General features: G+C 50.0%; 1 protein-coding gene across 9 annotated transcripts in view; it reads left to right on the top strand.

The window, feature by feature from the left end:
* The window catches only part of LOXHD1 (lipoxygenase homology PLAT domains 1), a 141,317-nt gene that overhangs the window by 89,071 nt on the left and 38,319 nt on the right, over positions 1–13,927 (top strand). For 7 of the 9 annotated variants that reach the window (XM_074340025.1, XM_074340029.1, XM_074340026.1 and 4 more), the window contains 5 exons: positions 1,119–1,283; positions 3,588–3,769; positions 8,425–8,541; positions 9,257–9,419; positions 13,115–13,269. In XM_074340025.1, the coding sequence (XP_074196126.1) occupies positions 1,119–1,283; positions 3,588–3,769; positions 8,425–8,541; positions 9,257–9,419; positions 13,115–13,269 (782 nt within the window). The remainder of the gene's footprint in view (positions 1–1,118; positions 1,284–3,587; positions 3,770–8,424; positions 8,542–9,256; positions 9,420–13,114; positions 13,270–13,927) is intronic. The other 2 variants (XM_074340028.1, XM_074340031.1) reach the window with 1 other exon arrangement.

Below are 13,927 nucleotides of genomic sequence, written 5' to 3' on the forward strand. Positions count from 1 at the left end.
AGACCACAGACAGGTCCCTGTAGGGGTCTGGGAAAGCATCTAGGGACAACTTGGATGTCACCTGCTTTCCCTAATGATACAACATCCTCAATCCCTTCAGCCCAGTGGAGCCCTGGCCACACACAGAAATTCTGAACCAATTGGTCTGGGGTGGGGCCTGGACACTGGTGAATTTTAAAGCCTTCCCTCATCCCCCACCCCTAGTGATTTCAATGTGCAGCCAGATTTAAGAATCCCTGATCTAGCTCAGTGGCTCTCAAACTTGAGTGTGCGTCAGAACCATCTGGGGAAGGAGGGGTGGGGCTTGTTAAAACACAGATTTCTAAGTCCCATCCCCAGAATCTTTGATTCAGTAAATCTGGGCTGGGGCCTAAGAATTTATATTTCTCACAAGTGATGCTGAGGCTGCTGTTTTGGGGACCCCCCCTTTGAGAATCACTGATCTATCCAGTCCTTTCCAAGACCTATTGACATGCCAGCAAGACAAAGGATGTATCCAAGTTTGTTCTAAGTAAAGCCAGACTCGTTTTCTTGGTCTTCAAACCACGTTTTCTTAGTCTACAGAAGGCGGCCCTTCTGCCAGCCCCTGGGAAGGGAGGTTCCCTGACTGGCTGCCATTGCCTTCTTTAAGCTTGAACACACCTTTCTGCAGGGAATATGGACCATCAGTCCTTCACTGATTTCCCTGCCCTTCATGAATCACAAACTGAAGCCAGGGGTCTGGGAGTGTTTTTGCTGTCACGGGGTGAAATTATAAAGTCCTGTTAACATAGGCCCTCTTTAGCATCTCTGGGCTCCCTGTTTGGAGTGCCTTCCACCAGGCACAATGTCCTTGCTTTTCTCTCCTCAGACTCCCTACCCTCCTGTCATCTCTTCCCCATGCTCTTTTGCGCCTGCTAATTTCATTGACAGCAGCCTGGAGTGTGAGCCAGCTCCAGCTGGGGACATGTTTTCACAGGAATCATGTTAGTAATGCTGTAAACAAAAGGGGTGACACGTTTATGGTGAAGCTGTGGGCATCAGCCTCTGAGTAGGAAGGATGTTCGGAATCCCTGAAGTTAGCCATAGGAAGCCACGCTGTAGAAGTCCTTGACGGCTTCTGTCTCCTCTCCTTCCAGGCAAGGCTCCGGGCTGGTTTTTAGAGTGGGTAGAGGTGGATGCCCCATCGCTTGGAAAGAGCATGACCTTCCCCTGCGGCCGCTGGCTGGCCAAGAATGAAGACGACGGAGCCCTCGTCAGGGACCTCTTCCACGTGGAGCTTCAGACGAGGCTGTACACACCATGTAGGAACTATACACAACAAGGCTGCCCTACTTCCAGGCTCCATCACCCACTCCCCTACCTGGGTCCCAAACCCTCCTCCAGTGTCCACTCTGGGCCAGGCCAACCTTAGAGATTGCGGTCTCTCCCTCCTTTCCCAAATTCCCTGGACCCCATGCAAACCGTGGGCTGAACCCTGGTCCCAGGGAAAGAAAATATGGGACTCATTCCAAGCTCCACCCCAAACTAGCTGGTGACCACAGGCAGAGAGCCTGACCTCTCTGGGATTCAGTTCCCTTGTCTGAAAAACAGAGATCAGAATACAGGATGGTTGTAAGGTCCAAAAAGGAAGAAAGATAAAGGTCTAACTGGGAGATATAATTATCAACGCCATCATCCATCCTCATTCCATTCATTAACACACCAGAGAAATTACCGCAATAAGATTGTATCCTGATGAGGGGAAAAAAAGAAGTTGAAAAGAAGTTAAATGTAATTCCTTTACCAGCTAAAGGAAAAGAGGAAGGGGAATAATTAGATAAGGTTTTGACACTTCCCTTCCACTGTCAACATCAGAAAGTATGTATTAAATATTTACATACTTGTACATGTAGGTACATGCTAGACAGTGGGACTCAAACTGAAATCAAACCATAAAAATCTGTCTGAATATGCTAAAATCTGAACCAAACCCAAACAATACAATTTCTTTCTAACTAAATAATTAAGTATCCCAAAAGATTTCCCCCAGATAATTCATACTTAAACAGTGTGAATCAGTAGTGATGAAGATTCCCCCCCAAACAACTCATACTCAGTATGAATCAGTGATGAATGTTTTTTTATTTTGCTTTGTTTTTTTGTGTGTGGTTTTTTTGTTTTGTTTTGTTTTGGGTTTTTTTGCCTACAGCAATTAAACTAGAAATGACCAGATCATCAAAATACTTTTTGGTGCAAAGCCTCAAATAAAGTGACATTTCCCTCTAGTAAAGTCCCTGCATATACAAAGCAAGTTCTAGATCCAGCCTCAGCCCCCGGAATCTGACTGTACTCTAAGACAGACATACTGATCTGACAGATGTACATAGAGCTGGCAGCAGTATTGGCAGGGAGCCTTGCCAAACAGGGACAGAAGTACCCGTTTTGCCCTTTGTGCCATAGGATAGGCCTCGCTCTCTATAGGAAGAAGAAAAAAAAAGAATTTGTATAACCTGACCTTGAATATATTCAGTTCCAGTCTGATATTAAAACTAATCCACTTGCCCTTTGTCTTACACTCACATTTGCCAAAAAGAAAACAAAGTGCCGGAGAGACTTGACTTTCAGACTGACCAGTCTTGGAGGCAGCTTCAAAGTGCAGCTCTCCCCAGGCGGGAGCACAGAGAGGAGGGGTGTGCTACTCAGAACCTACTTCCCTGATAGGTAAAGGTCTTGGGGGCCCAAAGCCAGAGAGTTCCAGGGACTGGGGAGCTATAGTCCCAGGAATGATGGGGGACAGTGCCCAGCCATCATCATCAGGAGCCTAGAAAGAATCAAGGCAGTTGGTTCATCAAGGCTTCTCAGTACATGTGAAACCACGAAGAACACAACCAGACGAAGCCGTGCACGGACCGGCTGAAATGTGCTGCCCACAGAGCAGAGGCATATAAATTAGGAAGGGGGATGTTGTGATGTCTGAACGTATAGGCTCCACGGAGAAGGCGGGAGGCAGTGTACAGCCCTGAATGTCAGAATCACACCTAGGGATAGTTACTTTGCCTCTCTGAGCCTTGGTTTTCTCATTTGTAAAATGGAGTACAATAATACCTACTCCATGGGGTTATTGTGAAGATTAAATGAGATAAGGAATGCAGCATGCTTAACACGAAGTCTGACGTAGCAAATACTCAATGAATAACAACTATTACTACTGCAAGTATATTACTACAATTCTACGGCAAAGTACTCATAATAAATGAAAAGCAAATTCCTCCTCTGGAGAAGGTTGGAGTCACCTGTGAGAAGGTGACTTCTAAAGTGATTCCTTTCGAGGGTCAAAATCACGGGATAAGGTTAATTTCCATTTGAGTTGTATCTCTGGGTTTCCTTTCTTTTTTATTGTGACCCAGCGTAAGTATACACATTTATATACAAATGCAAAACACGAAAACGTCACAAAGAATTTTAGCTCACTATGTTAGGTAAACGTGGCCCAACGAAGGTCCCCGGGCAGCAGCTCCTGGGGAAGAGGTCCAGGGCGGTGGTGCTGGTGGAGAACGTGACCTTGCCTGTGTTTGGTTCTTGTTCTCATGACCCCTCTGATTTAACCCTCTGTCCCTTACCCTCAGTTGTTCCTTATGAGATCACCTTCTACACGAGCGATGTGTTTGCCGCTGGGACAAACGCCAGCGTCTTCATTGTCATCTATGGTTGCGATGGTCTGTGCACTGAGCAGAGGAAGTTGTGCAGCAACAAGAGGGAACAGAAGGTGTTCTTTGAGAGGAAGTCTGCCTCTCGCTTCATTATGGAGGTACGTGGGCTCAGCAGGCTGCTAGGGAGCCAGGCTTGGGGGGTGAGGTGGGCCCAGAAGATGGAGGGTAAGAAGGATCCCTGTGTGCAGAGGCAGACGTGTCTGTCACCTGGATGGGCTTCTGTGAGTGAGGAAGATGGGCCTCTCTGGGCCTCAGTACATCTGAGTACAGGAGGATGGTGAGTCTTGCCCTGTCTCTCCAGAACTAGTGCCAGGGTCAAAGATCATAATGAGTGGACAGAGCTTGGGAAAACCAGAGGCACAATTCCACCCCCATTGGGGCCATCTTTAGTGCTACCAACAGCAGACATGTCTCCACGGGAAGAGCCTGGCTTCCTGACTCACTCATCACACAGCTGTGTCTCCCGCTCACCCACCAAGCTATGGCCAAGGAACCTGATGCAGAACAGCCCATTTGTTCCTTGGCTTCCTCCTCAGCTCTGGCCTAGAGGTTTGGTTGGTTGATGTTTGCTATGGATGTGGGTCACAGCTCCTTGATCTCCTGTACACCTCAGTTCAGTACCTCCCGTGTGCACCCACTGTGCGTCCCCTGTGCACCCACTGTGTTAGACTGGGTGGGAGAGACAAGAGAAAGGGAGGACCCAGACTCTGACTGCAAGGGGCTTGCAGTCCAGCTAGGGAACCCCCAACCTCCACATAAAGTTAATGAGAGAATTTGGTAATCATCCCAATGGGTGCTCCTGTGGGTAAGAAGACGCTGTCATACAGCTTTACCTGTATTAACTTCCTTAACCCTCGGAGCAACCATGGGCTGTGATTATTATCCCTGTTTGAAGATGGGGAAACTGACGCACAGAGAGTTTAGTTGCTTACATAAAATCACACAGCTGGACTGTAGGGGAAGCAGGATTCAAACCCAGGGGGATTGGCTCAGAATATGTGCTCTTAGCCCCTACAGTAGACTAGCCCATGGGGATGAGGGCATATGGCAGGGCTGACTGAGTCTGCTGTGGGTGTCAGAGATGAGAGAAGCTCCCTGGAAATGATGGCTTTGAGCTGGATCTGTAGATGATCATAAGAAGGGACAAGGAGGGGAGGACTGCTGAGCCAGGGGACCATCGTGGTAGAAGTAAACACAGCACATGGTTTGAGATTCGGCCAGGGGGACGTGACTAAGGGAGAGGACCCAATAAAGCAGGACTTCAAGGGGACACCTCTGAAGGAGAAGAGCTGGCATTCTCAGGAGCCTGGACTCCCCAGGTAGTGGAGACCTTTGGAGATGCGGCCCCTGCTTTCTGATGGGAAACAAAGTCCAGAGCACCTTCCTTCTTCCCTGGCCAGTGTCTGTCCCAGGGACTCCCTACTCCCTCCCCACCTTCCCTGGGAGCAATCAACACTTGTGGGAAGGTTGCCATCTTGGTGGAATATGTTAGCAAGGAAAATTCAAGAGTGATTCATCTATCCACACAAAATCACCTCTCATCCACCCAAGATGTCGTGGTGAGTGAGTCATCCCAGCCTGATGCTTTCACTGGCTGGGCTGTGATTACACCTCAACATGACTTCCGGGGGGTTTTATCAATGAAATCCCCACTAACAGGCAGCTATCATTTGCTAGTTATTTGTTGCTTTTTTTTTTTCCCCTTTTCTCTTTTCATATCTATTTGGGTGTTGGGGGAATAGAAGAACTTGGAAACACATGAAAAAGATTTGCTCTTTCTTCATATCTCTTTTTTGACTGATCTTCGGGTAAGAGGATGAGCATTGGATTGCAAGCCCGTAGCCCTGGGTTCTGGTTCTGGCTCAGGCACTGACCGTGAACAAGCTACACCTTCTTTCTGTGTCTTCATCCTAAGACACAGGGATTGGCCGGGAAAATTGCAGTAATAGCTAATATTTATTGAGCACTTCCCATGTGCCAGCCCTGTTGTAAGCACTTGATGTGTATCAACTCTTTTAATCCTCACCACCATTTCAAGAGTTAGATAGTGTAATTAAATCCCATTTTGCAGCTGAAATGGCACAGTAAGTTTAAGCAACTTGCTCATGGTGTCATAATTACTGAACAGCAGAACCAAGGTCTAGACTCAAGCAGTTCTGGTCCAGAGCCTTCCCTGCTTAATTCTTTCACCTCTTGGAAGAACAATAGGGTCCCTTCTGATTCTGGCATTGTCTGAGTGCATCCCTGAGGCCCCCCACCGATGGCCAGCGGTTCCCCGAAACCCTCCTTGCTCTCTGAGGGTCACGGCTAAGATGGCCTCCCTGGCACAGCCCACGTGATGGCTGGATGGTTAAGATTACAAAAGTACGATCAAAGCCCGGGTTCACACATCTCACACCTCAGAGATGGGATGGGGAAGGAGGAAAAGAAGTCCCTGGACATAGGGTGAGGCAGACGAGTCTTCACTCCCTGGTTCTGACAAGCAGGTCAGTGTCCTCAAGGGGAGATTCTCTGAGCCAAGGGATTTCACCTATAGCCTCCATGTTTCTCCCACTGTGAAAAAATAAGGCCTCGTTAAAAATATCCGCAGCACTAACATCAGCCTGAAATTTCTGACCTTTGTTTAATGATTCAGAAAGCCCCTTGGGGGCTTGCAGGGCACTCCACTTCTCTGATGAAGCCTGGGTGAGCTGGCTAGTGGGGAGTTGGGGGAGGGATGCAGGGTAGCAGAAGCAACGGCATCTGCAGCACCCATGTTAATTCACAGTTTCCAGCAATGTGGTGCCATGCTAGTCACCCGGAAGGACAGCATAGTTGACACAAAGAACCAAGTCTGGGGTCTTAGACCTAGAAGTAACCTCAAGGGTTTACCCTTCCCACACCCCTGCCTTCAGTTGGGTGAGACATTATTCTTCCCCCATTTTATAGACGAGGAAGTTGAGCCTGGAAGGTCACGTGGTTTGCCTCAGATCACATAGCTCACAGGTGGCAGGGCCAAGACTACAATTGGGAAGGATGAGGGTGGAGTGGGAGTGGGGGGAGGTTCCCCAAGCAGTGCTAAGGGGCCTCCCCTTGGGCTGCCTATTGCGGGTGGGTGTGTGAGGAGGGAGGAAACCTGGTTGGAGGCTGTTGCAGTTCATTCAAAGGTCACTTCCATCTGGGGTTACAGAGTCTTCACATTTGATGAATGACGCAATCATTCAGACACCATTCACTTATCAAGAGTTCTCATCCACCTAGAGCTGACTATGCCCTCTCCTTGTAGCACTGAGAAGTTGGTAGAGCAGGGCAGGCAGGTAGCCAGCTCTGCAGCGGGCCTGCAGAAAACTCAAATCTACACACACACACACACACACACACACACACACACACACAACCGTTAAATCAAATCTTGAAGCATGAGTTCCATAAGCCAACCATGAGCCAGGGCATCTGGATGCTCCCTGTCCTCTTGTCCTTGTGCCCCAATTTCCTCATCTCTTTCTTTGTCCTGTTATTGCCCAGATGCTCGTAGGGATGAGGCAGGGTGTGGATCCATATGTATGGCACCATTTCAGAGGAGCGTGTGACACAAGAGAATTGGGAGAGGCCCAAGAGTCCCTGGAGACCCTGGAGTGGCAGCCTGGCAGAAGTCAGCCAGGGAGGCAGCTGCCAGCTGACTAGATGACCTTGCCTTGTGTCTGGCCAGCTCACTACTTCCTTAGAGGGCGCCAAGAGACGTATCAGTCATTCCTGACTGAGCCCCTCCCCTACACGCCGGCCCCACAGGCTCCAGGCAGGCGAGAGGAGAGATTAGAGCTTCTGAATTTCAGGGACTCACTATGGCCCACATGGATCCACTTTTCTGTTCAGTGGGACTTTCACACGCGCCAGCTTGGTTACGGTTCAATATTGTATGTGAGAGAAGCTGGCCGGCTTTCCCACTCGCGTTTTGCAGATGAGGAAACACTCATTCTTTCATGGTCTCAGTCAATACGTATTCAGTACCTAGGTCACAGGCTGTTTTCTGGGCTTTCGGCGGCCTGCCCTGCGGCTTTCAGGGGTGGAGGAGAGGGAATCACAGGAAAGGACTTCCAACTGTGAGAAGTGCTCTGTGTTGGGGAGCGGGGGGTCGTAGGATGCTACAAGAGCCCATCAGGAAGAGATCTGACTTTTTCCGGATGGTTCAGGGGGTTTCCCTGAGGAAGGGATCCTTGAGCTGAGACCTGAATGATGAGGTTCAACAGACAGACACTGGTTTAGGTAACGAGGAAGAGAGGGGCAGGGAGAGCATGTGCCAGGGTTCCATGGCAAGAGAAAGTCAAGTTCACGGGACTGGAACGTGAGGGATATAGAAGAGGAGTGGCTGGAGAAGGAGGGGCCTCTTGGAAGACCAAGGAGAAGATCAAGCTGGCAAGACAGGGCATAGGCAGAGAGAGAGAACTCACCTTCTGGTACTCACGTCAGTTCTCAAGCTGGGAATGAGCTGCTCAAGGGTAAGTCGTGGAAGAGCTAGAGCTGGGCTCCGCCGTGAAAAGAAGGCACAACCTCCCAGAGGTTGATTGAACTGAGTTCCGGAAACGAGGCTGATTTTAAGGGGGTGAGGGAGCATGAACATGGCATGTGTGGGGCTGGCTTGGCTGGACAATGGAGAGAAAGTGACCACTGGAAATTCAAAGGGTCTCCGGGTGATGCCCTGGGGAGGCAGATTTTTGTTCAGGTTGTACTTTCTTGGACCTGTCGGCTAACATCTCGTGCATTATCTCCTTTCCAGTTAGAAGATGTGGGAGAAATCATTGAAAAAATTCGGATTGGCCATGATAATACGGGTATAAATCCTGGGTGGCACTGTGCCTACGTGGAAATCCGCAGGCTCCTTCCAGATAAAGATGTGAGTTTCTGATTGCTCTGTCCTGCTGTTCCTAGTGCCTCTTTCTAGAAGAGATTCAAGGCAGATGCGTTATAAGAACCTACAGCCTTATTACGCTGAGAAAAAATCTTCTGAGACAAATTCTCCCAGTGCACTCAGCATACGGGAACTAGCTCTGGTTCCAAGCAGAAACTTGCAGAACCTAGTTTAGGGGTCTGGAGGAGGGTCTGGGCAGCCATGCCCTGCTCCCCACCCCAAGGCCATACCACTAGAGAGTGACCAAGCCTGCCCTGCCTGCTTTTAGAGGTGAATACAGAAGGACATCCACCTGAACAATTTGGAAAACATTCTGACACCACAGAATTCCAAACCTAAGAGGCAGCTTTCAGTCATGGCTGTGGATCTGAGTGACTTGGGAGAAATTGAAAAATACAGAGCCCCTCCCCTTGCCCACTGCGTGTGCATCTCCGAGATGGGGGTCCAGATATCTATTCTTAAGTGACCCTGGAAACCCCAGCCTTCAAGAGCCAGCCCTGATATGGTTGTATATGTCTTTAAGACGAGATCAGCTGGAATTGGGGCGGGGTTGTTGGGGGTCTCCCTGTGGCTTTTGCATTATCTATGGGGCTCCATGACCTTTGTCCTTGGTCCCCATGAGTGTTGACATGCTGATAAACCACAGAAGGTGGCAGTTTCCACATTAAGGACTAACTTTTTTCTTGCCTCCTCACCCCAGGGTACAGAGACCTTTACTTTTGCTTGTGATCGATGGCTTGCCACCTCCGAGGATGATAAGAAGACCATTCGAGAACTGGTCCCTTTCGACATCTTCACTGAGAAATACATGAACGATGGATCCTTAAGGCAAATCTATAAGGAAGTGGAGGAGCCGCTGGACAGTAAGTGGTGTGATCGCCCTCCTCACCTCCCTTGTAAGGCACCTTCCCTGTGCCAGGCGGGGCCTTTGTACCCAGGAGGAAGAGTCTATTATTATCTGCATTCCGTGGAGGGGACAACTGAGGCTCACAGAGGTTACATAACCTGCCGAAGTTCACACAGCTAATAAATGGCAGGGCTATTCTTCAAAGTCTCAGCTGTCTCAGTCAAGGTTTGTACTCGAGTCCTTTCCTGGTCTGACAGTGTGATGGTACATCCAGATAATGTGTTCTCCTGGGCCTCATCCCAATTATCCTGGTCCTGATTCTGTCCCTTCTCTTGCTTTCTTTGGCTACAGTCTGTGGGGCTTGGTCCTCTTTGCTCTTTCTGGATTCAGCTGTGCCAACCCAGGATGAATCCAGAAGCATCCTGGATGAATCCATGACTGGAGCTATGGTTTATTTGTTCTCAGGGCCTGGGTGCAGCTTCGGAGTGACCGAGGTCATGGGTTTCTTTCCTGTTGGAGTCAGTTACCGTAATCCATTCCTCACTGATGTCGTTTCCTCTGCAGGAGTTGCGTCAGCCTGACCGTACACTTCTGTACTTTTTCATTGCTATTGAGCCACCATTTTCTGGTCGTCTTCCCACCTCTCTGACTGAATGCTGTTTTCCTTTCTCGTGCCAGGTGGTATTGATTCCAGGCTCAGTCCTCAGCCTTCTCTTCTCCTTTCTTTCTACTGTGTGTGTGTTTACACATGTGAGTGTATGAGTCACACACACACACACGTGAATTCATCCTGGACCACATGGACAGTCACCCCCCTGTGTTGGCCAGCACTGCCAATGTCCATGTCTCCCACTACGTTATTCACCAGCTACCAGCTCTAAATAAGCTTTAGCCAAGTCAAAAATCAAATTCACTTGCAAACAAACAGACTTTCTGCCATGATGACATACTAGAGAATACTTTTGTATTTTAGCTTTGATAAAAGATCAGAGACGCTATGAAACCTTGGAAATCCAGCTTATATTTGGTGCACTGCCTTCTTGGATAAAACTGGAATAAAACCCAAGATTCCAGGCCCCATATGGAGCCAGGGGATATAAAATAGCTCTAACATTTCTGTTCATCTGAGCTGCCACTGCTTAGAGATAAGAGCAAGTGTTGCCTCAATAACATGCCGTTCCCTATCCATATCCTTTTCTCTGAATTTTCTTTGTTATGAAATCTGGGGGATAATTCCCTTTTGTACTTGGATCCCACGGGACGTTCTGGAAAGCTGTCCCAGTGGCACCTTTGGGCTGCTCTGTATTAATAACATGCTGCAGACCCACTGGGCTTGGTGATGTTTCTAGGGAAACATCTTTCCACTGAGCGCTGTGTGGCCCGGGTGGGATGGGGAGGGAGGAGGATCCAGAAATAGCTGGATTTGACTGCATAGCTGCATTGCTCAGCATCTGAAGCTGAATCAGTTTTCCTAATTCCCAAAAGACTAAAGAAAGCAGTGGCAGGTGGGAGAGGGGGAGCAGGAAGGCCGTTTAATCACAGCCCCTAGGGACACAGCACCGCACTCTGGAACAAGGGCTCCTAGAAAATGTCCTGCCCAGGTGTAGAGCATGGCTGAAGCGCAGCCAGGAAATGGACGGAGAGAAAAATGGGGGGACAAGGGGTAGGGGCGCCGGGGAAGACAGTCCACTGTTATGTCTACACTGTGACAAAACTCCACATGCTACTCATGTCAGTATTAGCCAGACAGGCTTGGGTAATGTTGACTCTTTTCAACACCAAAGGGAAGGTTTTATTTAGGAATGCAACATGTGAAATGCTGGCCAGATTCTGCACTGAGCTGAGCGAGGTGGGTGGAGGGGGCAGTGTCAGTAGCCCTGGTTCCCACCCTTGAGGGAGGCGGGGCTCTGAGAGTGATTCTCACAGTGCAACTTGGAGGTTTGGAGAGCAGAGTGCTGGGGAGGGCTACGGGGACGGGGAGGATGGGACGGGAGAAGGTTTGCCAAAGGGGGTGCAGGAGGGCGTAGATTTCAGGTTCGGACCTGAGTTGTGACTGTGGTCTAGTCAGGTGGACGTGTCCCCTAGGTGACAGGGAACTTATGGAAGTCAACACCCAGGGCATGCAGGGTGAGAGCCGAAGGAAGTAGATGGGGCTGGGAGACAGTGGCATCCAGGGGGCAGGCAGGAGATCAGAAACCCATGAAGCTGCTCGAGAAGGAGCAGCCAGAGAAGCAGAAGGAGAGCAGGGGAGAATAACGCTGTGGAATCCAAGGGGAAGTGAGGAAAGTCATAGGAACCAAGAGGTGGGCGTCTATGTGCTCCATAACCAGGGATATGAGCAACTCCCATCACCTTCCTTTTCTAAATTTAATTAAATGAAGTTCTGAGCCCACTTGCGAGGGTTGGTAAGCAAGCCCATGCTGTCCCTGAAAGGAGGGAAATCCCCCTTTCTAGGGTCTTATAAGAATCCCGAGGCTCCCAGGAGGGGTCTGGCCCTTCGTCCAGGATGGGTACCACCTGTACCTGTGCGCCCCTGCCGCTCAGACACACTGCTGTTGGCTCCCTGCTGACATGCATGTGTTGTTTCTCTGGGTGCTTCTCCACAGACCGTGGCTTTGTCACAAAATCCTCTCTTCCGCCTTGAGATCTCCTTGTTCCAACTCCCCAGATAAGCCATAGCCGTCTCCCTATTGGGTCTCTATGTGCAGGTGAGGAGTTGCTGATACCCATGGAGACTCCCAACTCCTACCTGCTCCCAGGCTGGGAAAGCTACCTTTCCTCCCAGTTGGGCCACTTCCGCCCTTCACCTCAAAGCCACAACTTCCCTCCCTCCCCTGGGGGATAATCCAGCTAAGTCCCCTCTTCCTTGGCCTGAAACTCAAAAGTTCATAGGACAGAGGAATATGGAGAAGGGACAAAGAATCCTTAGTCTTCATGAAAACTCACAACTTGCCTTCCCTGCCCCTCCCACCCCAGAGTGGAGGTTGGGAAAGGAGATACTTTGTTCTTCCTCCATGAGCCCGTAGCAGCAAAGCACAAACAAGACAGCATTCATTTTTATGTTCCTTAATAATTTTTAATAATTGTCACACCAATTTTTATCAGGCCCTTCCCACAGGCCATGGAGATGAAGGGGAGGGTGGCAGGCACTGGGGCTTTGGGGAGAGGGGTTTTCCTGGAGCTCTGGGAACAGGTAGCAAACGGCAGTTGGTTAAAGAATAAATGAAAACTAGGAAATGGGCACTGAGGGGAAACTATTTTTTCAAAAACTTTTGCTCTTTCCCGTAAACTGTGTAGAAGGGCCTGGAGTGGCTCCTGGTCACCCGCAAATGAGAAGGGACATTCTTGTCAGTGTGTGAGGGCCAGTAGCTTTAGTGGCCACAACGTGCACAGGTCAGGCAGTTTCCTGAGTCTTTCTCCCAGAAGCTGTAGGTAGCTGGATGGGTGGTTTGAAGGGCCCTGGGAGAAGTCTCCATCCTCTGGGTCTTAGGAGTCCTGTGTCTGGACGAACTTCCTGCTGGTGAATCCACACAGACTTGTAGCAGAAGGTACATGATTGATCAAATACAAGGAAGACACTACTTCTTCTTTGAGGCCTGGGCTAGAAGCCTAATACCTCCTGCAAATCCTGTTCCCCCCAAACCTAAAGCGATGCCATCCTTTTCTTCCCTTTGTCCCTCTGTCTGTCTGTCTATCCAACTGCCCGCCCAGTTGTGCTGTACTCGGTACAGATCTTCACAGGAAACATTCCTGGGGCAGGGACGGATGCCAAGGTCTACATCACCATCTACGGGGACCTGGGGGACACCGGGGAACGGTACCTTGGCAAGTCAGAGAACCGCACCAACAAGTTCGAGAGAGGAACGGTAAGTGGGACACACGAAGTTGACCCCCTTCCCTTCTCCTCCCCAGGTCCAGGTATCTGGGGGCTGGCTCTTCTTGGTCCCCTAGGCTGTCTGGGGACTTTGCCCTTCCCCCTGCAGAGGGCCGGTCCCCTCTCTCAGCCTGTGCAGGCCCTGGGTCCTGCATATGAGGTGAGGGTGGGGCTTGAGCAAGCAAGAGGCCTATTGGAGCCGCGGGTTGCCAGCTATAGGGAACTGGGCCGTCTGCAGAAACTCGGCCCACTGTGGGCAGGTCGTGAGGTGGAGGCGCTTGTCGCAGAGTGGCAGGCCTGCAGAGACAGAGGCTTGAACTGGGGTGCTGGAGGCCTGGTTTTGCCACCAATTCCTCACCTGGTTAAGTTTCTCTGGCCTCCCTTTGCTCATCTCTAAAATGAAGGGATCTGATGTGAATCAGTGAAACTGTATTGTGCAGAGCCCTGGGCAGCCCCCAGGCCCTGGGGAAGCACAGAGGGGTGGAGTAAGCAGATGGGCATTCACTCCCCCAACACGTGGATCCATTTGACCTGGGCAATCTGTTGGGGTGCCAAGCAAAGGGTTCTGTGGGTCAAAACAAAACAAGCTTGAACACCACGCGACCAGATGATGTCTAAAGCCCCGCCAGCTCTGTCCAAATTTCCCTTCC

The sequence above is a fragment of the Rhinolophus sinicus genome, linkage group LG09, assembly GCF_036562045.2.
Source record: "Rhinolophus sinicus isolate RSC01 linkage group LG09, ASM3656204v1, whole genome shotgun sequence".
In the NCBI taxonomy this organism is placed as follows: domain Eukaryota; kingdom Metazoa; phylum Chordata; class Mammalia; order Chiroptera; family Rhinolophidae; genus Rhinolophus; species Rhinolophus sinicus.